Source organism: Podarcis muralis, chromosome Z (assembly GCF_964188315.1).
Source record: "Podarcis muralis chromosome Z, rPodMur119.hap1.1, whole genome shotgun sequence".
Lineage (NCBI taxonomy): Eukaryota > Metazoa > Chordata > Lepidosauria > Squamata > Lacertidae > Podarcis > Podarcis muralis.
This window is the reverse complement of record NC_135673.1, coordinates 41,873,512-41,897,707: the sequence shown is the minus strand read 5'-3', so window position 1 is coordinate 41,897,707 and position 24,196 is coordinate 41,873,512. Positions and strand designations below refer to the sequence as shown.

General features: G+C 41.4%; 1 protein-coding gene across 2 annotated transcripts in view; it reads left to right on the top strand.

Moving 5' to 3' along the window:
• Window positions 1-23,634, top strand: part of MTM1 (myotubularin 1) — a 42,004-nt gene extending 18,370 nt beyond the window's left edge. The window contains exons 6-15 of one of the 2 annotated variants that reach the window (XM_077922608.1): window positions 1,078-1,179; window positions 6,249-6,332; window positions 8,518-8,667; window positions 9,403-9,591; window positions 11,315-11,500; window positions 12,182-12,388; window positions 14,495-14,587; window positions 15,751-15,864; window positions 16,383-16,559; window positions 21,583-23,634. In XM_077922608.1, the coding sequence (XP_077778734.1) occupies window positions 1,078-1,179; window positions 6,249-6,332; window positions 8,518-8,667; window positions 9,403-9,591; window positions 11,315-11,500; window positions 12,182-12,388; window positions 14,495-14,587; window positions 15,751-15,864; window positions 16,383-16,559; window positions 21,583-21,738 (1,458 nt within the window). In that variant the 3' untranslated portion in view covers window positions 21,739-23,634. Of the gene's footprint in view, window positions 1-1,077; window positions 1,180-6,248; window positions 6,333-8,517; window positions 8,668-9,402; window positions 9,592-11,314; window positions 11,501-12,181; window positions 12,389-14,494; window positions 14,588-15,750; window positions 15,865-16,382; window positions 16,560-21,579 lie in introns of both variants that reach the window. The other variant, XM_028714861.2, reaches the window with a different exon arrangement.
• The last annotated feature ends 562 nt before the right edge of the window (window positions 23,635-24,196 follow it).

The following is a 24,196-nucleotide window of genomic DNA, read 5'->3' as shown; positions in this document are numbered from 1 at the left end:
GATAAACGCAAGATAGGAGTGAAATCAATCCGAGGCCAGTAAAAAACTGAAGTGAGTGAGTCTGATGGGACTTCCTTAGACAAGGATTTCCGCAAGGAAGGTGCCTCTGCAGAAAAGTCCTTGTTTGTTTCTTTCTTCCTGCCTTCACCGAAAAGAGCCTATCCCTAGGATCTTGGGAACATAAGGGAGAAGGTATTCCTACTTCACATGCTCTGTTCCACAAAGCTATGCTGAAACACTCAAGTGAGTCTTCCTCACTCATAGCAAGGAGCTGCCTAAGGAAGGCTGATGCCTGGGATTTGGAGTGTAGTAATTTGTTGAAACTGGCTTGTCTCCTTCTGCAGCTTTGCAGATGGAGCTGGCAATTTGTGGATGGGAGACATGTTGGCAAGATAGAGATGAAGCAGGAAATCCTGGCTGAATGGGCGTAATAAAATTGCATCACTGTTTCACTATGGGTGTTCAGGCTGACAGGATCGTTGAGATGGGACTGCAGTACTGCTCTGTTCATCTAGTTATCAACCATCTATTTTTTAATTATAATTTTAAAAAGATACCTGGGGCATAGGAAGCTACCCTCTACTGAGTGAGACCATAGGTCCATCAATATTGCCTACTGTACGTTGTGTCTTTCCTCAGGATTGAACTTGGGACCTATTCCATACAAAGCAAGTGCTGAACCACTGAACTATGTTCCCTTGCTCTAGGAAAGGGATCGAAGTACTTTATTTATATCACCGGTGTCAGTTGATTTCAGAAACTTAAAGCATAATGGATTCTGTTAGCCTGCTACTATAAAAGACCAGTCCTTGAAATTTGATAAATGTCTTATGATTTGCCACACACACACACACACACACACACACACACACACACATATTCACAAGATGCCTCATCCACAAACTAGTTAAACCACAATATTTGACTGAGACTGTTCAGAAGGACTAAACCAAATGAACAAATAGAGAGGAGGCACTTGGAATGCATAGATTTGTCTGGAATGCATGGACTTGTCTGCTCATCTCTTTGTGTTCACTTTGTGTTTTTAAATTTTAAATTTTCTGATTTAAATTTTAGGATATGAGAAATTTACGCTTTGCATTGAAACAAGAAGGTCACAGCAGAAGAGATATATTTGAGGTCCTGACCAAATGTGCTTTTCCACAGTCATATAACTCGGTAAGTTGTTCCTAAACTACATTTTTAATTTTTTTAAATGAAAGTATTTTAAAAATAATAGTCTGAGTCTTGCTATCTGTACCTAACCACATGTACTCAGAAGAAAATCCCACTGAGTTAAATAGGATTTATTTCCAAGTAAGTTTGTCTTAGAATGCAGTCATAATGTTCCATAATCTAATGCAGGAGAATGTATTATTTTAGACACATATATATATGTGAACTTCGGTAAACTCCTGTGCCATCTTAAAGGCTGCTGGCTAATTTGGTGGAGTAGGACAAGGACCTTGAAGACCGGAGTTCAAATCCCAATTTGGCCGTGAAGCTTGCTAAGTGACCATGAGCCAGTCACTGTGCATCCGCCTAATCTACCTCAGAGTTTTTGGGAGGATGAAATGATCATGAGGAGTACAATTTACCTTGAGCTCCTTGGTTGAAAGGAAGGATGCAAATAAGATTCTTGAGACATTCATTTTCATGGACCCTCTTCATCAGAAACATGGAATATTATCCCAAGTTGAGTGATACATATACTACTACTACTACTACTACTACTACTAATAATAATAATAATAATAATAAATAAATAAATAATTATTAATTATTATTATTTATTATTTATACCCCGCCCATCTGGCTGGGTATAATGGGAAAAGCTGGTGAACAGGGACTAAAAGACCCTGAGATTTGGAAGATGTTATCTTGTGAAATGTATACAAAATAACCACACAGAGGGCCAATTTTTCTTAGCCTGGTTCACACATCACACTGAGCCCCTAGGTGAAATGAGCAATGGTTTAAAGTTGAACATAGTGTCCTATGGCAAGCTGCTGAAATTCTTTGCTCTCCATTCTTGCTGCTGCCATGCTGCATGGGAAATGAGGGGTGGCCCTGGTGCACTGTGTGCTCCAGACCCTGGCTTGTGGTTCATTTCCACATTGCTGCATCTTGTTTCAAGGCCCTACTTATATGATCAATAGTTTCATTCTTAAGATCTTGATCAAACATTGCCAACATGTGGCACTTTTAAAATGGAAGGGTGTTGGAAATTGTACTGTACAGCATGATTGCACCTTGGGCACAATTAACCTGCATGATTTCAACCTTGGGCATGGTTAACCTCCACTATTTCAACCTTGTGCAGTGGAAAGCCAGCCGATTGGAATCCCACAAATTAATTGCACACTAGACTTAAAAGCTTAAAAGCTCCTTTTGTGCCAGGCTTGCTTACTGGGATCTGGGAGCCTTTTGCAGGAACTTGGATGGCCCTGCGAGATCTCACGAGAACCTACCAGAGCCCATGAAAGAGCATCCCAGAGTCCAGTAAACAAGGCTTAAGAGAGCTTAAGAGGTGTTGCACAGGGGTTCAGGTATATGTGTTTATGCATATATGTTCCATCTTCAGAATGTAACCCTTGTGCACATAACTGTGTACCCAGTGTGTACCCATGCGTAGATTGCATACAACTTACAAATACATAAGAGAAAAAATCCCAAACTGATTTCTCATTTTCCTTTATCGTGTATAAATGCTTCATGTATTAACACTATCAGCATGCCAGGTGATAGCTGAAAAACATGATAAGTTGATTATCATCTGATCACTCCTTAGTTTCTTGGATGCTGGTGCTTTGCTTTGGGTAATCAGGATACCTCTTCAGGTGTTAATGAGCAGTGCTGTGTGTTGAGCAGCATATTCAGGCTTCTTCAGAGACACAAAGCTCAATATTCAGCTGTGGATTGGGCATTTTGTTATTACTGTTGTATATTGAATAAATTTGTTCCCAAAGCATTTCCTCCAATTTTGTATTCTGAAAAACACTTGAGAGCAGCTAATGAGAAATAAATCAACATCACAATATAATTCCAGAAGCTAAAAAATTGCAAGTAGCCCAACAATGAAAAATTGGACTGCACTGTTAATGCAGCATCTTCTAAAGCCCTTTTAAAAAAATGCATTCAGGCTGCCTGCTAGGAGGCAAGTGCAGATGGGCCTAGCAAGGGTGTTGCATAGTGTTTGGGCAGACATGGCCAAGGGATGCATCTCAATCTTTAGCCAAGGGGAGGCAGTTCTTGATGCCGCTTTTTACATTTACTCTGCAAATACACAGAGATGGTTGTTTTCCAGACAGGGTGGAACTGTGCAGCTTTTGCAGAGCACAATATGCTGAAGCAAATGTTCCAAAGATTAGAATGGATGAAGTCCCCTCACTTTAATTTTATTCAAAAGTTGAATATACAGTTGTATTAAGAATGCACCAACCATTCAAAACGTGCAATATAATTCTAATCAAAATAATAAATAAAATCTCACGCATCTCTAAATTACGACACCAGAGCAAAATACTCAGTACTTTTCTTTATGGTCAGGACTGTTTGTATTTTCTTTCTACCACCTCCACTCTAGTGGTTTTAAGAGATTCTGGGTGTTTTAAATACCCCTGTGTGAATAGTATTGTTTCGAGGGCAAAAATTCTGGCACCCAGCACACTAGCTTTCCCATCCATTTGACGGATAGAGGCTGGATAATTTCCCTAGATAACAGGAAGCTTTCTTCAGGGACATATGCAAAGGATATTGCTCCTGATTTGCTGTTCTTGCTCGTAAGCATATAATACAATTTTAAATCATTTTTATGGAGAGCATTTTGCTTTCCATACCACATGTTCAGATAGACTAGAATTTGAGCGAGAATGTTGCTCAACGTTTTATTGTAAGTCCTGTGGTACTGGAACTAGTCTGTTTCAACAATTGTTATTGTTGCTTTATTGTTGTTGTTTCAACAATGCTTTTGTGATTATCGTATCCCCCCCCCCCTTCCCTGGAATTGATTTTCTTGCCTTTGTAAAAACAAGAATAGAGAAGCAGTTTGTGGATTTTAATGATGCCCCGTTTCTTCAGTTCACCTTATTCTGTCATATTTTAGCAGCTCACTTTTCACTAGCTGCATGAGATCTTTCTAGTAACATCTGCCAAGGTTTCCTGTACCTCGTGGGATGCACTTCATATTCAGTTCACCTCACTTTCACCCTTCCTTGCCAATTCTTATACAAACCGGAGACCATTTAAAAGTTGGCCATATGGGTGGAGAGGGCTCTTACATCTGTGACAAGGATTTAAGACTGAAGTGTATTCTTGCTCTCCCTTTTCCTTCAGGCATAAAATCACTGGTATATTCGCAGACATTAGTCCACCTTTGGAGGTGTTTCTAAATAAAAGATGCATACCTAAAATATTTGAATTCCTGGAGTAGGTGTAATTCAGATTACTAATATTGGCAAGAGCCTAAATAAACTGAAACTTGAGATGAAGTGTTCAGAATTGGCCCCAAAATACTGTATAACCGCTCCCGCACGCTTAATGTTATGTCTGCACTGTTATTCCTAACCCATAATTTATAACCAGTTTGAAGTTGAATAATATGGACACAGAAACAACTAAATGTGGTCAAGAGACGCAGTTTGCATTCCCACATTCCTTTCTTGAACCCATAAGGCTTTGACAGGGTAGGGGCCACTAGGGGCGCATTGGAAGATGGCCGACATTACCATCTCTCCGACCCACACGGGGTAATTAAGAGGCTGTTATGGGAGTAGGCAGCCTCCCTTGTTGCCCCAAGGAAATGGGGAACACTGCCCTTGCCTGCTGTGCCCATAAATCACCCCCTAATTCGAAAGAAGGGGGTGAGGGCCCTAGGCAGAATGCCCCCGTGTGGACCTCGGCTCTCCTGGACGCTGTCTCTGATCGCGCACTAGCTGCAGCAATTTGGAATAATTAATTACAAAAGAAGCAAATGCACATATTTCAAGTGAAGAAGGGGAGTGAAGTCTGCTAATTTAAGTGACCTCTGCGAAAGAAGACGACGGGTTGGAGAAACAGGAATATTTTACGATGAAGATACACCAAAGGCTGGGTATTTTGACAACGGGACTGGATGGGGGGGGGACTTTTTTACTTTCCTTCTATGTGATTTACAAGAACCCCTCCTCATTAGAATCGTCGGTTGAACTGACCCAAGCAGGATGATTAAGGTCTGTGTGGAGATAAACTTTAACCAAAAGTATGCTTTATGGAGATTGAGCAGCAATAAGAGCTTTTGGAATGGCGCAGCAATTAATTCGGAGTCGCCATCTTGCTAAAGGATTTATACCCGGGAGGAGGAACGGACTTGTTTTCAGACTGCATTCCTGGTGAATCTCCTCAGAGGTTTTGAGAAAGGAGGCAGATTGGTGAAGATTAATGACGCTAAGACTGTTTTGATGTATGGAAGTGATGTTATATGGAAAATGTCTGGATATGGCTACTGGATAAAAAAAATAATATCCACGCAGGATTGCAAACTGTCTAACCAGCTTGTGGAGACTATCAGAGGTCACAAAGAGAAAGGAAAAATATATGAAAATAACAACAAGAGATGTGGAAAAACAATAAGAAAGTACTGGATAGTACTGTGAACATCATAAGGTTAGATTTGTGGACATTAAAACAGCAGTAAGAAGCAAGAAGTTGATTGGATCCCCTTCGGAACTTGAAATATGGGTACCCCCAACAAAAATTTAAAATTCGGCTGTGCAATTTGGAATTTATGTAATTTGGTTTGATTTGATGTGATTGGTCGGTTAATAAAAAATTATTCTTAAAAAAAAGGCTTAGACAGGGTAAATCTGCACCTGAATGTTTGGGTGGAATTGCTTCAGGAGTCATTCTGCAAATGAGCAATAAGCACCTTTTTTCTCTCATTGATGGCAACTAATCTGTCTTACACAACAATGAGTGTTATTGGATAGTCTTCAGCTTGAAAAGACATCTCTCTCTGTTTGATGGAACAGGGAACTGCATATAACTAGGTTTTAAAGATAAATCCTCTTCTTCATTTACATTTCAAAATGAAAATGAAAGCATGTTTTTAACAGGAGGGAAGCTGCTTGAATTTCAAGAGTGACTCTGATAGGAACATGTGCAAAGCAGTCACTGACTATTTTAGGGACGTAATTGAAGACAGCCTTGTCCCCTTGAAGATACTTTTGTCTGTTGCAATTGCGAGGACTAATATTTCTTTTCATTCCTAGCCTTTTTTTGCATTTGCAAATGAAGAGAAGTTTTCTGAAAATGGCTGGCTGGTCTACAATCCCATGGTTGAATACAGGAGACAGGTAAGTCTTTTCTTTACCACAGCATCTGCAGAGCTGTTTCTCTGTGTGACAATTTGTTTATATTGTGGGGTTGAATCAGGTTAAATGAACAGAAAAATAGGATACAGAGAAACTTTTTAAGTTACAAAACATTTGAATCTGACTCATGAAATAGTTTCTGACAGGTGTGATGTTGAACCATCTCTGGGGTGTTATGGGAAGGGTTGTACTGGTGGGGGGCATGTCATCCTCCTTCTGGGGGTAGTTTGTCCACCTTTGGTCCCCACTCTGCATTCAGCTCTCACCTGTGGCTACTGGAAGCTGCCAGTATGTGACCACACCCTGGGAAATGTCGTTAACTGGCTGGCTAAACTAGGTGAGAGTAGCTGATGGGTCTCAAACCCTCAGTGACTTAGGGACTTCCCCTGCACATGAAGACAGGCTCCTGCAGATTGAGTGGACGAGACCGTTAGTGGGTCCAATGGTCAAGAACGCAGTTACTGCACGTGATGTAGTGAGGGGCAGGTGGGGCTCGTCAACCTGGGAAGGTACCCATTTATGGGAAGGAAGACTTTGATCCTAAACACCTGCTGTCTTGAGGCTATACTCCTTTGTGAGAAATGCTTTGGGAGTAAACCCAAAGGAAAAGTCCTTACCCACTGCCTTTTCTTCAGGAGAAGAAAAGACTAAGGAACAAACCCTACACAAATTCAAAGTGGAGTCTCGATAACACAGTTGGATGGCATCTTGTATGCCTCCTTCCAGCAATTCCTGCAGCCAAACTGGTGCCACATGTATTGCTCAGCAAGGCCAAGAGGGGGGCATTATCATCTGGCAGCCCAGGAACTCCATACAATCTGCCACAGAGAAGTCAGTTTGGTGCTACGAATGCAGCAGAAACAATGTAGGAGGCAGCAGTTAAGGAGTTACTCTTCGGCCACAGCAGGTGCTGTGATTTTCCACCCGTTTGACTTCACCCCCAGAGGTGCACTCCATTGTCTCTTGAGATGACAACAACAACTGGCATCCTATATTGAATCCAGAAGAAAAATATTTGTTAGTAAAGCATTTCAGTTCTTAATGGAATTCACTGTATAGGTGTGTAGGTGTTTTTTCCTAGCCTTGGGATTTTTAAAAAACCTTTAGTTAGACATTTCTGACATTACTGATCTTTACAGATCATGCACCCAGCTTTTTTGCTGCTTTTATTCCACATAATTCAAAACGATTTGTGCAGTTAGGGCACAATTTAAGTGGCCTCTTCTGTGCACATCATTTCAAAATACCACACTTCAGTTTAAAAGGAGAAAATGACAAGATGAAAAATTGGTTCAAGTAAGATGCATCCAATTTAACCTCAGAACAATCCCAAAGCCTCATTTCATACTGCATTGTGAGAATTACAAACATAGATTTAAAAAAGTTGAATGCATGTTAATATAAATCATAACTCTCGTGGATTTTTTCCCTCTTGTAATTTTTCTGATGGAATATGGAGTATTCAGGTTCAATAATGCATCTGTATGGTCCAAGGTTAGAGATCCAGATCTTAAGAAAAGGTGAAAAAATACTCAAAAGCCCACATAAATACCAGTTTGCATGCAAGTGCAGATGGAGAGCTAGTCATCCTTTCTCAATAATATGGTGGGCTTTGGGGGTCGTCCTCCAACATCCTGTTAGGTCAGCAGACTCCTTGCAGAAATTAATTGTATAATTTGAACACAGAAGCTGCCTTCAACTTCATTGACCCTTAAACACAAGTAATGGATGTTTGGGAGTTATAATGGTGAAAAGAGGTTGTAGAAGGAAGCTTCCTTTCAGCTGCTTTCCATTGCCATTTTTGGTACCGTTTTTGGTTTACATTTTAATTACTGATTTTTCTGTAGGACAACAAATACCTTCTGACAGAGCAAATTCCAATCACTTCTGTTTTTTTGTCAAACTCCAGAGAAGAAAAAGGCTCTAAGGTTCCTCACTGTTTTTATAATTTTTAAGATATAGAAAACACCCTATCAGCGGCATCTGCTCACATGTGAGCCTTTATCTTCTTCACATCTCCTGTTCTGATGTTTAGAGCTATCCATGGTAAATTGGTAGGTGGTTGCCACCCTGTGGCCATAATAGCACACCAGTTATGTTCCTTGACGCATGCTTTTAAGCAGATACAAGAAGGTGACACATAAATATTATCTCTTTTCTCTTTAAGCGTCTGCCCAATGAACAGTGGAGGATAACGTTTCTCAATGAGCATTATGCACTTTGTGACACTTACCCATCCCTCTTGGTAGTGCCATATAATGCCACAGATGAGGATCTCAAGAAGGTTTCTGCTTTCAGGTCCCGAGGTAGAATTCCTGTAAGTGATTTCATCTATCAATTGTTTTTTGAAGTTGAGAACTGCTGAGCAAATGAGCATTTGAAAACAGAAACCTGTTTGTGTATTTCAAGGCAGGAAGAGAGCTATTATAAAATGCCTCTATGTTGCTAACTATTCTTGTCTGCTTGGGATCTTACATTTAAATAACCTTAGCATTTTCTAAAGTGAGAGTGTTGTATAATTGACTTAAATAACTTAATTGTAAAGGTGAATGATATCTTAAAAGTTGTTATCTAGTCTTGAGCAAAATTAAAGGCCTCAATTTGAAAAAGAAAAAAGGGTAAATTAATTACTTCTCTTGTGAACTTCAGTCAAGCTCTTGTCAATATTTGGAACACTCCTGTTATCTTCCTTGTATGAGTGAAGGATTCTAGCTTTGAGCTGGTTGTTGAATGCATTTTCAGAACTATTAACTTCCCATCCTCGACTGCGGTGCCCTTTCAAAAGTTACCTTATCATCTTAGCATGCACTTCCCTTCTTTAGAAAGGACTTCCATGATTGGCTTCAGCCATATACCTGCAGGCCTTTCAATGTCACATGAGTGCCGTGAGATGAATCCACAGAAATATGCTTTCTGTGGTGCTCATGTAATATTGAAAGGGTGTCTAACATTAATTCCAGACTTGCTTCGAGAATTGAACTTCAGCAGATGCAAAGTACATTCTCTTCCGATTTTTCTGAAATTGGGCTCAAACTGTATTTCTGTGCCACAGGTGTTGTCGTGGATCCATCCCGAGAACCAAGCCGTTATCACACGCTCTAGCCAGCCACTTGTTGGTATGAGTGGCAAAAGAAACAAAGATGATGAAAGGTATCTGGAGCTCATCAGGGAAACAAATGGCCAGCTCTCCAAACTGACTATTTATGATGCAAGACCCAGTGTTAATGCTGTAGCCAATAAGGTAAGTGAATGTCTTCGTAGCACCACTATAACAGTAGCTAAAGAGCCTTTTATTTGCAATGTATTTTGTAGATATTAGAAATAGCTGCTACTTCAGAATGCTCTCTGGATTTGTCATTTGTAAATGGCATCATATTCTGCACAGTCAGCTTTGGTGGTTGACCGGAACGTTATCATTTTGTGTCAGCCGCAGAATCTGCTTCAAGTAAGCCTTTGTGGTAGGAGTTCAAGTTCCTCCTAACAAGATTTAAACTTGGCAAGCGGGGGATGGGCATGGCATCTCCAGATCTGGTTTATTTTAAACCATTCTGCCCTACTTCTGTTAACTGTAAACCCTGTGCGACTTAAAAATAACTGAAAAATATATGGGCAATGAAATGCAACCAGCAGGAATGCTAAAATTCCAATAAACCCAGCAGGAAACCACAAATAAAAAATTAGCTAGTTTAATCCACTTTGCCCAAATGCTTTGATTGAAAAGGGAGTACGAAAGGTGAGCAGGTTAGGACTCCCTAATGGGTAAGAATTGGAGTAGTGCCTTGCCAGCAGATCTGAATGGATGGGTAGGTTCATAGAGGAAATGATAAGCATACAAATGCATTCTCTTGGCTTTGTGTGTCTGCTTTCTTCATGGGCAACTTCTATGATATCCAGGACTGCGCCTGGCAGCTCTTTCCTTAGTCTAAGAAGAACAGTGTTTCTGACCTTTTAAACTTTGGAAACAGTGGGGGAATTGTCATTGCTTTAAATGGAGAAAAATGCAAAATTTGGAAATTGTTTATGATAAGTCTGGTGGTTACATTCCTTCCCTCCTGCACTCTGGCTATTCTCTTTGCTTTGTTATTTCTTGACCCACACCCCAGGATTACTCAGCCCCTCCCACAGCTAAATTTAACTGTCTCCTTTTGCTCCAGACAGACAGGGCCTAGATAGGCTTCTGCAGCCTAACATACTACATAGCGTTGATTAAAAAAAGAAGCACTTGCTTTTCCTTAGTTAAAAGAACTTGGCTAAACTTTGCTCTGCTTTGGGAAATGTGATGACAGCAAATGCCTTGGAAAGTCTGTTCAGAGTTTCCATAACTCCTCAGGGGTGTGTACTTTTCGTCTCTTTACTAGCCCTTGCCATGGAGCAGATTTAGCAACTAAATTACAAAGACTGTTTTCTTTGTAGTGCCATTTGCTTATTTTTAAGTTGTGCTTAGCCAAAAAAATAAAATAAAAATATTAGGATGCCAAAGCTTGAACTGGAAAGATTTTATTAGAAGAAAGGAGGCTTTAAAATGGAATTAGAAGGCCCTGGGGCTGTGATTAAAGCAATACTAATTGGTCAAATGCTTATGGTGCTGGAAACTAGCAAATTTGGACTGTGTTACATAATACCCACTTAGATGTTTGATGTTAAACATACTATTCTTGTGATAGAAAGAAATGCCTTTTGAACCATGTCCACTTACATAAACCCTTAGTAGTTCCTTCTTGCTCTGTGTACTGATACTTACTGATCCTATCTATTTGGTAAATAGATACTGCTGCTTTAGTGGAAAGCTTTGAAATATATTATAAACTGTCTAAACTCAAATTTACTTTCTTTTTGGTGAGAATATGGTATGATGTAACCACTCTTTATTTTTTAAGTTGCCAATTGTGTTTTCCTTGGGGGGGGATATTGTAGTAATTGTGCAATGGAGGCTAAACACACACACTTCCTTTTTTGACTCTCAGGCAACTGGAGGAGGTTATGAAAGTGATGATGCATATGCCAATGCTGAGCTGGTTTTCCTAGATATTCATAATATTCATGTCATGCGGGAATCCTTGAAAAAGCTTAAGGACATTGTTTACCCTCATGTAGAGGAATCTCACTGGCTATCTAGCCTGGAGTCCACCCACTGGCTTGAACATATCAAGGTATGGATGAAAAAGAGCACTTGGCTCATTGTCATGGACTGGACTGGCTGGATGCAGAGAAGTGGGGGGGGGGGCACCAGCTGGGGAACCCCCAAGGGAATGGTGGTGGGATGACAATGTGTGGTAAGAGGGAGCAGACTGGGAGGAGGAAGTTACGGAAGCTGAAGAGGCAACAGAGTTTGGTGAGCAGGAAGAGGCTGGGGAAGAGAGTGGTTCAGACTCAGAGGCGGGAGAGGAGGGGGGCCAGGTGGCAGAGTGGAAGCAGGCAGCTGAAGAAGTCAAGTAGCCTCCCCCTCCTGCTGTGACCAGCTTCTCTCCCCCCTGGACTCCCAGAACACAGAGAGAAATGAAGAAGGTGGCGCAATGAGAGACCAGGCAAAGGAGCCTTAGGCTGCTGGGGAAGGAGGAACCTTAGAGAGCAGTCGGAAGGCGGGGACCTTCAGGCCTTGCAAGTGCCTCATTGGGGCAAGACCTACTGGGAAATGTTGCTGTGATCGCCAGCCCTGCACTGTTTTGGTTACTTTGAATAATGGATTAGCTTCACTGACACTGGGTGCTTTTTTATTTTTATTGCTGACCTATGCCTGACACTTGTGCACTTATGCAGCACAGGATTGTGGTCTCAGTTTTTTAATTAGAACTTTAGTGTTACCTCAACTGTATTTTTGTTCCTTTCGCCAGCTTGTTTTAACAGGTGCTATTCAAGTAGCAGACAGAGTCTCCTCTGGAAAGAGTTCGGTTTTGGTACACTGCAGTGATGGTTGGGACCGTACAGCACAACTCACCTCTCTAGCTATGTTGATGTTGGACAGCTACTACCGGACGATTGTGGGCTTTCAAGTTTTGGTGCAGAAAGAATGGATAAGCTTTGGACACAAGTTTGCTTCGGTGAGAACAAATAAGAACCAAGCTGAAGGGTCAATGTGATAAGCCACTATCTGTCTGTCACAAGTTTCCTGTCTGTAATATGTGGGTGGCTAGTCAAACAGGATTATTGTATGGGTTTTTGCGAGAGTGCATTTGAAGCACTTTGAACATTAAAAAATGCTAAGCATTGTTGAGTTTGGTGCTCACACAGAACACCAAGCCAAAACATGAGTTTGGTGTGAAACACTGTCAATCTCAGGAGGTGGCAGGGAGAACAGAAATAATTTGTGGGATTTAGGGTTTCATGCATGTATGCCACAATCAGTTCCCATATGAGCACATGTGGGTTGTAAGTGCAATCACACATATCTCTTGGACAAGTGGACCTTCAAGTTTTGTCCTAGTTGTGGTGTAACATTTGTCTAAGAGACTGAAATAATGAACTAGGAAATTTCCAGTTCAAATATCTCCTCTGCCATGAGCTCTCTGTGTGTCCTTAGGCAAGTGCCACTTCCCCCCCTCCACCCCCCCCCCCCCGCAATCTATAACAGACTGTCTTAGAGGTATTCAGACAGTCTTAAGCACCCCCACTGACCATCTGCAATATGTGGGTAATACCAATCTACCTCATAGGGTGCATTTAAGCTTTGTTGAGATATATGTAATGTCAGTGTTTATTTTTCTGATGCACAGCGAGGCAGTTTTGGGTGCCAGTTTTGGTGTGTAATTTTAAGGCATTATGTTTTATGCTCTTTTGCTTTTACTATGGCACTTTAATGATGAGTTCTGTTCAGCAGCCTATGCTTAAATGTGTTTTGCAGACTGCCTGACACTTGATTGGATATACTAAACTTGCTTTGACACTTGGAAGAATCAGTTCAGTTGCAGAGTCAGCCTATATCCTATGTGTCTTCCTCCAGGAACATTTTGATAGTGACATTTTTATACATGCGTTTGAAGTAGTGCTTCTCTGTGTGCAATATGGCCCAGAAAGACATTAGTTCACCACCTCTACTTAAATTTTAAGACCCTTGTGTGAAGCTTTAAAGTACAAAAACAATAAAATCCATTATAAATTAGTAATGAGATTAAAAGCATATTTGCAAGAGTAAAACAGTTTCACTAGCATTGTTGGTTTAACACTGATCTAAAGAATAGTGTTTTGTGTCAAGCAGTCATGTACACAAACTTAATTTACCTGTGTTCATTTACCATTAGGCCTTTATAGCAAACTTGGGCTGTCATACCTGTGTATGTGAGCAGATTTTCCCAGACAAAAGAGACATGGCTTCTAAATCTTTGCCCTAAGCAAAACCACATGGTTGTATAGGAGCATAACTGAAAATTTGGCAGCTAACTGCTGCTTCAATAATAAATTAATGTGTCCTTTGAAAACGGCTCCAAGTCCATTTTAAAAGCCTTTGTTTGTGCCATCTAGTTTCAAGTTATTTGGCAAATGGGGCCACCTTTGAATAAATGAGCTGTCACTTTAGCAGTGTGTTGTTCAACATTTAGAAAGTGAAAAATGATTGGACGGTTGTAACATGGGGGTGGTCCTGCAAGAATTGTAGATGATAGACTTATTGTCGTTCATATTAATGCTCCCCTTATTATCCATAATGTGGAAATGGGTAATGCTTGTAAAATGCATATTCTTAAACATAACAGGTTCACAGTTTTCTGTATAAAAATACTTGGGGTGCTAAACTGAGAGAAAACGCTCCAAATTAGGGACATAATCCAGCCAAGCTTGAGCTTGTGCTTTAACTCCCTCTTGAAATCAGTATAACTTAAAAGCCCATTGGTCTTTTAACTGTGGTAATTCAAGGACACAAACCAGCCAAAGTGTTCTGAGCCAGAGGACCAAAGGAGGGCTCGTGGGAGTGGTTAGGTGCAGGGTTGCCAAAGAAAGGGTGCCACCTTTGGCTCAACACACTAAACAGTGCAACTATAAAATCTCATTGAGGTTTTATAAAGAGTGAACTTCATCCTGGACCATTAATTCTCATTTAAATTCACTGAAGAATAGTCAGCATTGAGTCAATCTTACATTTGCCACCGGCCATCTTGAGATTCCCAAGACAGAGTGAACTGACTCAAGTGAGGTTTGTGTGATTCTCATTTCAGAGAATTGGTCATGGAGACAAAAATCATGCTGATGCTGATAGGTCACCTATTTTCCTCCAGTTCATTGACTGTGTGTGGCAGATCTGTAAACAAGTAAGTTGTGTTGCCTAAGGCTAATGTAACGAATGTAATCCTGTCTGGTTATACCTAGTATATTGACTGGGAGTTGTTCTCTAAGGTGACCTGTGTGAGGTCATCCAGAGACTTTGGTATCACCAGTATGACAATGAACCCAGCTCTCTCTTGTTTCCTCTGACTAATTTTGGAAATGCAATGGAAGTTCTGACTCATTTGGGGGGGCATGTGGGATCAATGAAGGTGAACAAACTGAATTTGTGGAAGGTAAAATTCCATTGATTAGGGGTTTTGATGACTTTGAAGTAGCTGTTCAGCATGTTTTGCAACAGGATGCTCTTGAATCCATCTTTGCTTATGCATGTTCAGATGTAGGAATGGCTAAGAGTATATTTTATCAGCCGCATCTGGTTTTCCAACTATCTGCTTTCTTGGGGAGTGTCAAACCTGGCAATAGTCTTTCATACTCCATTCAGCTCTTTTGTAGTGCACTTTATGTGGGGCTTCCTTTGAAGACCACCCAGAAACTTCAGTTAGTCAAGATGCAGCAATCCTAGTTTGTTCCGGAGTTAGCAGGATGGAACATATTCTGCCAATGTTATGCCACTTTCACTGGCCAGCAATTTGCTTTCAGGGAGCTGGTTTTGGCTTTTACATCCCTGGTCTTAGGTTGCCTGGAGTCTTGTGTTTTGTGCTTCTCTTTAAAACAGCATTTTTATAGGGAGGAATTCAGTGACACACTAAGGCGGTTGTTCTCTCAGGGCAAGCATTTTTTGGCTTGCCAGATGAACAACCCCACCCCCTGCCACTCCTTGCTCTGTGTGCTGTTCTGGGGGTTCCCCATACCCTCTTGAGCCAATGTGTATGTGGTGGTGGTGGGAGATAGAAGCCCTGTAGAACAAACAGCTTGTGTAGGCCTACTGTTGTTGGGACCCATTAGTTAAATCCCGCCTTCAGTATTATACAAGCTATTGTAAAGTGTGTTATATCTGCATTGCAGAGTAAGGTGGGTTATAATTTTTGTAAATTAATTTCAAAGTGGTGCATGAAAAATATGTTGAAAAGGGGGATAAATGGAAAATAAATTTGACTTGTTACTGTTGCCATATGAAACACACACCTCTGTTATTCAGAAAGATAAAAGATAACTTGCTCTTGATTTCTCTTCCTCTTGTGTCTAGTTCCCTACAGCTTTTGAATTCAATGACCAATTTTTGATTACAATTCTGGATCATTTGTACTCCTGCCGTTTTGGTACTTTCTTGTATAACTGCGACTCTGTAAGAGAGAAAGAGGTAAGTTAGTGCTCAGATGATTTTGGACTGAGTTTGGAAAGGATGTAAGACTTTGTGTATGTCTGTATTCATGTTATATGCACCATTTCATGTTACTTGGGGTCTGTTATTCCAGTCATATCTTACAACATCTCTAGGTCCATAAAAATCAATCTGAACTCAGAGTTAACAATAGCGATCATGTGAGATGAAAGCTGCATGCCTTTAATAACTTTATTTGAAATTAAGCTCTTTGCATAGTTACATTTGGTTGCAGCAATGAATGGCTAAAATGAAGTTGGTGACAGAAGAATACTAGCATTAAAACATATTCATCGTTTACATGCAGTTAGAAAATGAAGAGGTTGCCACTTTGAAGGGCTACTTTTGAAGATGCTTTTTAGCAAAGATACTGTATATCTATCGCCTGTGTGATTCTATGAGATAACAGCTGTGTGGAAATGTAAACGCTGCATCACATTCTTCTACAGCATGCCAAGTGGTTTAAATTAATGCTGACACTTTCGTTTTCTTTGCAGAAACTGAGCGAAAAAACGTTATCTCTGTGGTCCCTGATCAACAGTGCAAAATCAAAGTATATCAATCCCTTTTATGCTAAAGAATTAAATCGTGTTCTTTATCCAGTAGCAAGCATGAGGCACTTGGAACTTTGGGTCAATTATTATATTAGGTGGAACCCGAGAATCAGGCATCAAGTAAGTTTATTATGATTATGATTATTTTAAAGTATTGGACAGCTGCTGAAGTATTCGTAGCACTTATAGATTTGTAACCTGTTTTCTGTCTCACTCCCCTTCAAAGTTGCATGAACATAGGGAGCTACCTCATGCCACATCAAGCCACCAGTCTGTCTTGCTAACTGTTCTGTATCCTGCTTTTCTTCAATCTGGTGCCCGCCATATGTATTTTTTTACTGCAGCCTCCATCGTCCCTTATTATAGACCATGCTGGCTGGGGCTGATGTGAGCTGTGGTTAGTATATCTGGAGGGTACCAGGTTGGGAAAGACGGCAGTGTTCCCAGGCTCCTAGTTCAGCTGGCTGAGATCCTTTTCAGTGGCAATGCTAGGGATCAAAATCTCCCTCTTTGGATGTCGCATCTTTAGCGATGATGATGATGATGATGATGATGATGATGATAATTTATTATTTATATCCCACCCATCTGGCTGGGTTTCCCCAGCCACTCTGGGCAGCTCCCAATTGAATATTAAAAACACAATACAGCATTAAACATTAAAAGCTTCCCTAGACAGGGCTGCCTTCAGATGTCTTTTAAAAGTAGGATAGTGGCTTATTTCCTTGACATCTGATGGAAGGGCGTTCCACAGGGCAGGCACCACTACCAAGAAGGCCCTCTGCCTGGTTCCCTGTAACTTCACTTCTCACAGTGAGGAAACCACTAGAAGGCCCTTGGATCTCAGTGTCTGGGCTGAATGACGGGGGTGGAGACGCTCCTTCAGGTATACAGGACCGAGGCCTTTTAGGGCTTTAAAGGTCAGCACCAACACTTTGAATTGTGATCGGAAACGTACTGGGAGCCAATGCAGGTTATATGTTATATGGTCCCAGCAGCCACTCCCAGTCACCAGTCTAGCTGCCGCATTCTGGATTAGTTGTAGTTTCCGGGTCACATTCAAAGGTAGCCCCACGTAGAGCACGTTGCAGTAGTCCAAGCAGGAGATAACTAGAGCATGCACCACCCTGGCAAGACAGTCCACGGGCAGGGAGGGTCTCAGCCTGGGTACCAGATGGAGCTGGTAGACATCTGTCCTGGACACAGAATTGACCTGCGCCTCCATGGACAGCTGTGAGTCCAAAATGACTCCCAGGCTGTGCATCTGGTCCTTCAGGGGCACAGTTACCCCATTTAGGACCAGGGAGTCCCCCACACCCCCTGTCCCCCAAAAACAATACTTCTGTCTTGCCAGGATTCAACCTCAATCTGTTAGCCGCCATCCATCCTCTAACCACCTCCAGGCACTCACACAGGACCTGCACCGCCTTCACTGGTTCTGATTTAAAAGAGAGGTAGAGTTGGGTGTTATCTGCATACTGATGGACACCCAGCCCAAACCCCACGATGATCTCTCCCAGCGGCTTCATATAGATATTAAAAAGAATGGGATCTCTGAGGCACCCTACAAGTGAGAGCCCAGGGGTCTGAACACTCATATCCCCCCTTTTCTGTAACAGAATTGGTAATAGATTGGAATTGATCCCATATAACATGACTAGACAGGACTCCAGCACTCTTCTGCCCCGGCCCTATTCCCACGGTGGAGTCTACCTCCTTCCGAATCTGAGCAACTTTATCTGCAAAAAACTTTGCAAAAGCATTTCAGAAGATCTTAGGGTTCCTACCAGGCCCCAGTGATGAAGGAGGTTCTGATAGATTGTGAACCACCTGAAAGAGTCTCCTGCTGCTGTTTTGTGCAAATGCAATAGAGGCGGTAAAGAAGGTACTCTTTGCTGTTGTAGGCTCAGTGTTGAGCTCTAACCTGTGTCCGGTCCAATTCAGAATGAGTTTTCCGCCACTGGCGCTCTAGCCGTCTCAACAATTGTTTCATCGCCCTCCGCTCCGGGGAAAACCATGGGGCTGTCTGGGCTCCATGTAAACTAGGTGTCTCCAGGAGCACATCCGCCACGACCTGAAGCAGCTCGGGCAGGGAATCCTTGGTGCAGCAGGGAGGTCAGTACACCAAAAGGAATCCTGTACTGCCCCTATTGCCCAACTTCCAGAACATGCACTCAGAGAACTGGGTCTTCCCAATAGAACGCCTGGTGCAAACTAATGACTTCCTAAAAATCACTGCAACCCCCCCCCCCCCTGTCGCCCACATGACCTGGGTTGCTGTGCGTAAGAGAAACCTTGTGGACAAGCAGCGGCAAGGACAGGCCCATCTGCTTCATCCAACCAAGTCTCTGTCACACATGCCAGGTCAAGTCCTCCATCCACAACCAGGTCGTGGATGGCAGTGGTCTTATGAATCATTGACCTGGCATTGCACAGCAACACTTTCAGGTCATGTGGGTTTCCCTTGCTGATTCCAGTATCCTTCCGGTCAGGACCCAGACCCGGAAGCAGGTTTAGTTCTTAAGCAACGACTAAGCCTGCCTCCTTGGTAATGACACATCTGCATACACTTATGGCTGTTGCACCTCGAAAAGGACCCTTGTAGAGCTGGAAAAGTTGCAGAAAATGATTACATATTAAAGTATCACCCGTACAGGAAGTCACTGGCGGGATTTGAAATACAAGCAGCAGATTAATGAAAGAATTAACAATACTGGTGTTTAGATAGTAAAATTGTATGTTGTAGAAACCAAACACATGAGGAAATGGGGGTGGGATGTCAAAAAGAAACTTTAAAGGTTCAAAAATGTATAATGTTCTGGGAGATTTAATAAAAATGATTTGGGGGGGGGGAGAAAGGAAAGGTGTTGTTATAGGCTACAACATTTGTAGCAGTTTGGGGGGGGACATGAATAAGGAGGGATATGATGAGTATAAAAAGGTGCATGGTGTTGCGAAAGTGAGGAAGGCTATGCTTACTAGAAGCTGGGAATCATCCAAGGAAGCTGAATGATGGGAGATTGAGGGACAGACAAGATAAAGTACTTCTCCACAGAATATACAGTTAGACTGTGGAATTCCCTCGCACAAGATGCAGTGAAGGCTGTCACCCTGTCACAAATTCAGGGAGAATGTGGCTCTTAGTAGCTATTAGCCACGAGGGCTATATTAAATCCAGTATCTGAGGCAGCGTGCCTCTGAAACTCAGTTGCTGGCGATCGCAAGTAGAAGTGTGCTGTTGCATTCATATCCTGCTTTTTGGGCTCCTCGTAGTTTGTGGGTTGGCCACTATGAGAACATAGATCGGCCTTGGTCTGATTTAGCAGGACTTATATTCTCTGCTTCCCTGTTTTGGGGTAATACTGGAAGCCAGCCATAAGAACATTTACTTGGAAGTACGTTCCATGGGAATGTGCTTGGGGTTGGGGAATTAGAAAGCTATAATGCAAGGTGAGTAATCCCCTTTTCTGCCTCAGTATTGAACCCCTTCTGGCTGCTCTTCAAGCATTCCGTATTTCTCTTCCTGGTTAACTGCTGTGTAAAAGTCGATCTACTGAGGAGAAAAAGATGGGATACACTTGATACTTCTTAGCCTCAATATTTGGTACAACAGCTGGGAGCAAAGAGAGAAGAGAGTGTCTGTGTTTAACAAGCAGTCTTTATCAGCAATCCACTGGAAAGCAGCAGCAGCCTCAAGGCAGCGTTTTTCTGTACTGTGTCTCCAGTTGTGTTTACAGCATGCTGGGGGCTGGAAGAAAGCCAGGCAATGCTCTGTATGCCATTCAGAGTTGCAGACACTATAAATCCAGTGTGCCTGCTTTGAAGGTCTTTGCATGGATAGAAAAGAAATGCGTTCTAGAACATAAAAACACACCTGTAAATTAGTTTACTGGGAGAGAGATATGTAAAGTTGTTTCTTTTTAGCCACATACATAACCATAGCACTCGGAATGGGGACATTTAAATATTTTAGGGCAGGTGGTGCAGCCCAGTTCACTGGAATGACTGCCCAACCTCCGCAAATGGCGTTAACTATCTGGTCTCGTTTGTGCTCTTCCTTGGCTTGATAGCAAGCAGATAAAGGGTTTGGGGAGGCAGATCAATGCTGGACATAGGCTCTGCTTTAAGAGATTTGTTACTGAAAGGGCCTAGGAAAGCAATTTCATGTATTGCCATTATTTGTATTAAGAGAGAGAGAGAGAGAGAGAGAGAGAGAGAGAGAGAGAGAGAGAGAGAGAGAGAGTGAGTGAGTGTAAATGTCACCCTGAAGAAAGACCTCATTGAAAGGTGGAATTCTAGTGTCATTCTCAACTATGATCGATCTAACCTGCTCCAAGGCTTATGCAGATCACCTTCCCCTCTCCTCCTGCAGGGCTAGGACTAGGAAGCCTGGAAACTTTTGCTTCTGCTCCTAGTCAACTACAGTTTGTCATCTCATCCATACTAACAAACTGTGGTTCATTCATTATAGTTGATTTAAAACAAGTCTTGCTTTCAGAACCATAGAGAACTAACTACAGGCTGTTATAAGAGGTGGGAAGAGAACAAATGAGGCGGCATCTTCCCATCCCCTGTTGCCTGGCAGCAACAATTACAACAGGCTGCAGCGGAGGAAGGAAGTGGGAATACTCTGCTGGCACAGCTGAGAGATGGACAGTGTTTGGCAACTTTTCTTGAACTTGTCCACCCGAGCCAGTCATTGCAACATTAGAATAACTTGTTCTTCAGTTTACTTATCTCCTCTCCCCGCCGCCCCATCTATTTTCCCTTTGTCTTGTCTTTTTAGATTGTAAGCCTCGGGGCACGTACTGTCTTTTTAAAAAACTGATGTTGGAACCTTTACTGGTGAAAAACAAGATAAATAGTTGATGTTAACCATAGTTCTGAGTGGGTGGCGCAGCAAGCGACTCTTAACAGAAAGCAGAAGTTTTTGAATTCTTCCTTGAGCCCATTTGGGAGGGAAATGCATGAACCTGTTAAATCTTGCTAAAGCATAATATCTGAATGCAGCCAGTCATCTCTACACATATGGACTTGAAGATGGAGGTCTTGGATCTGATTTAGCTATCAAATCTTGGATTATTCTGTATCTTCAGCGAAGTCCAAATAACATATTTTAAAATCTTTCAACTGTGTCTAGCAGCCAAATCCAGTGGAACAGCGTTACATGGAGCTACTGGCATTGCGCGATGACTACGTGAGACGACTAGAAGAACTGCAAATTGCGAACAACCCCAGATTTCCCAATTCCTCTTCATCTTCTTCACAGATGATGTCGCACGTGCAAACTCACTTTTGAAGGAGACTGGTTGGATTATTTTCTTTGAACATTGTTATAAGTGGTGCTTATTCTGATGTATTGGACAAGAGGAAAACATTGATGCCTTATGTAGAGTTTTTTCCTAAAATCTTTGTCCCTATAGGAGAGGATTTGAACACAAGTGGGCTTTTAAAAATAGATTTATGTGCCTTTCACAAACTTTTGCCTGGGAAAAAATGTCATCCAACTAGCAGTTATAATATCTTTAAAGGTGTTTTTCCCCCCTCCTACTGCAATCCAAATAGATATAGCTAACGCTTTCAATAATAGCCATCATCTTTTTTTAAAGACAGTATGAATTCATTTTTGTCTATAGGCTCTCCTGCTCAGACTTAAAATGCATGTTTAAGTTCATATATTGAGCAAAGTGCCATTGATGCCAATGAGAAATTTGCTGAATCATATGCACATGTAAGAAGCCTGTGGTGTAAGAAGCAAAGTTGTTAAGGGCACATGCTCTTGAGGATCAATTACTGTGTGGACTAGTTTTATATGGTTTCTTACACTGAAAACTTATTTCAGTGATAGTGGTAAGCTATCATGACTTAAATTTGTGCCTATTCAGAGCAGCAGCCTTATGAGATGGAACATAATGTGTGAGCTTGTATAACTTGTTCCCATAATAAATTAGTATTTTTCTCAAATATATTAAACAATATGCAGAAAATAGGGAGTGCACTGAAAATATTTAAATGTTGCAGATCACTCGGTTTGCTGTCTGCCTTCATGTCAGTTTTTTGTTAAATTTTATAATTCCTTTCAGGAATCATTTAAAAACATTACAAGCACTTGTGAAGTCAGCACAGACCTTGCAACTTGATATTTTAATCCACATTTTATTTAGGATAAACAGTTTATTAAGTGATATTTGGTCAGTTCAGAATATGTTGAAGAATAGGATTTGTGAAGAACTGTTTGCAGCTAACGTGACTTATTTTCAACATATCTGACACTTTGAGGGTGTTTGTCTACCATTTGTAAATTATTATATGTGTAATTTTTGATCTACAAAATGTAAGGTGGCAAGGATATCCTAGGAATAATTTGTAAATTAATTTGAAATGTTTGGAGTATTCTTTTCTTTGTAAAGTGTAAATATTTTCGGTTTCAAAGACTGAAGACAAAGTCCATAAAATACTATAAATTTATTAGTTTTAGAGGACATTGGGATATTTTAGAAATAGTATATTTTCATTAAAAGAAAAGCAGAGCACATTAATACGGTTAATAGTATACTGATAAATTTGCACTACTTCTTCAGGGATAGACTGAAGTACTAGTAATAAATTCCACTAGTTGATGCATGATTTATTTCTTTCCACTTGATACCTGTCCTCTAAATTTCACACACCTTTGATTCTTTTGTCTTTATCTCATTGCACATGTACATGGCTTGTTGTTTTCTGTAAGGGTAACAAATCTGAGATGAACTGCATAACTTGAATTACAAGGAAACTCACGTATCCCATCAGCCTATTCTAAATGACCGAGTATAAAACTCTGAAAAACTATGCAGACTGATATAATTGCCTTTTGTTTGCCTGCAGTTTTTAAGCATCTCATTTTTCACGGGAACCCTTAAAACATCATGTATGTTTCATACTGTCTAGTGTGGATTAATTGCTATCTTGCTTGTTTTTACTAAGTAAAACACTACACGCTCAGCTGGGGGTGGGGGGTTGCGGCAAAGCGGGGAGTATTGTAAAACAGATTTAAATACATTTGCCTTCTCCTTATCTGCATACCATTGATTGATGTTTCTACCACCACAGGTGATGCTGTGTCCTGAATTTTAGAGAATTTAATGTTTGGGAAAGTATAACTTGATTTTTTAATACCTGCTTAAGTCATATGAAATAAAAAAGCTGAACATTTCTTTATGCCTCTTTTCTGGGTAGCAAACAGCCCAATCCTATACACCATTCCTAGAGGCCCACACTGTATGGAACAGAATTTATTGAACCAGTTCCAAGGAAGGTCTGAAGGGTGGTGATAAAGAAGAGGCCTTCTCTGTAGCAGCCCCAGTTTATAGACTGCTCTTCCCAGGTGCCTTGGCCCTCCCCACCTTACAAAGAACTGGAACTCCAAACTTCCATTCTTCCAAAGGCTTTAATGCTTAATCAGATCAGTACATTAGACAAACTACAGGTTACAAGGTTCAGAACGTACACCAGAGGTAATATACATGGCTAAATGCAGCCTTAATACATTGATCTAACAAGCGAGGGGTCAGCCCCACAAACAACCCAGAAATAAAAGGACACATTCTACTCATGTAAAAACACACTGATTCCCAGACTGTCCACGGGCCGGATTGAGAAGGCGATTGGGCCGCATTCGGCCCCCGGGCCTTAGGTTGCCTACCCCTGTAACAAGCAGTACACCCTTCTGCACCTTTCTTTTGGAGTGTGGGGCAGAGTGTTTGTGCGACAAGAAG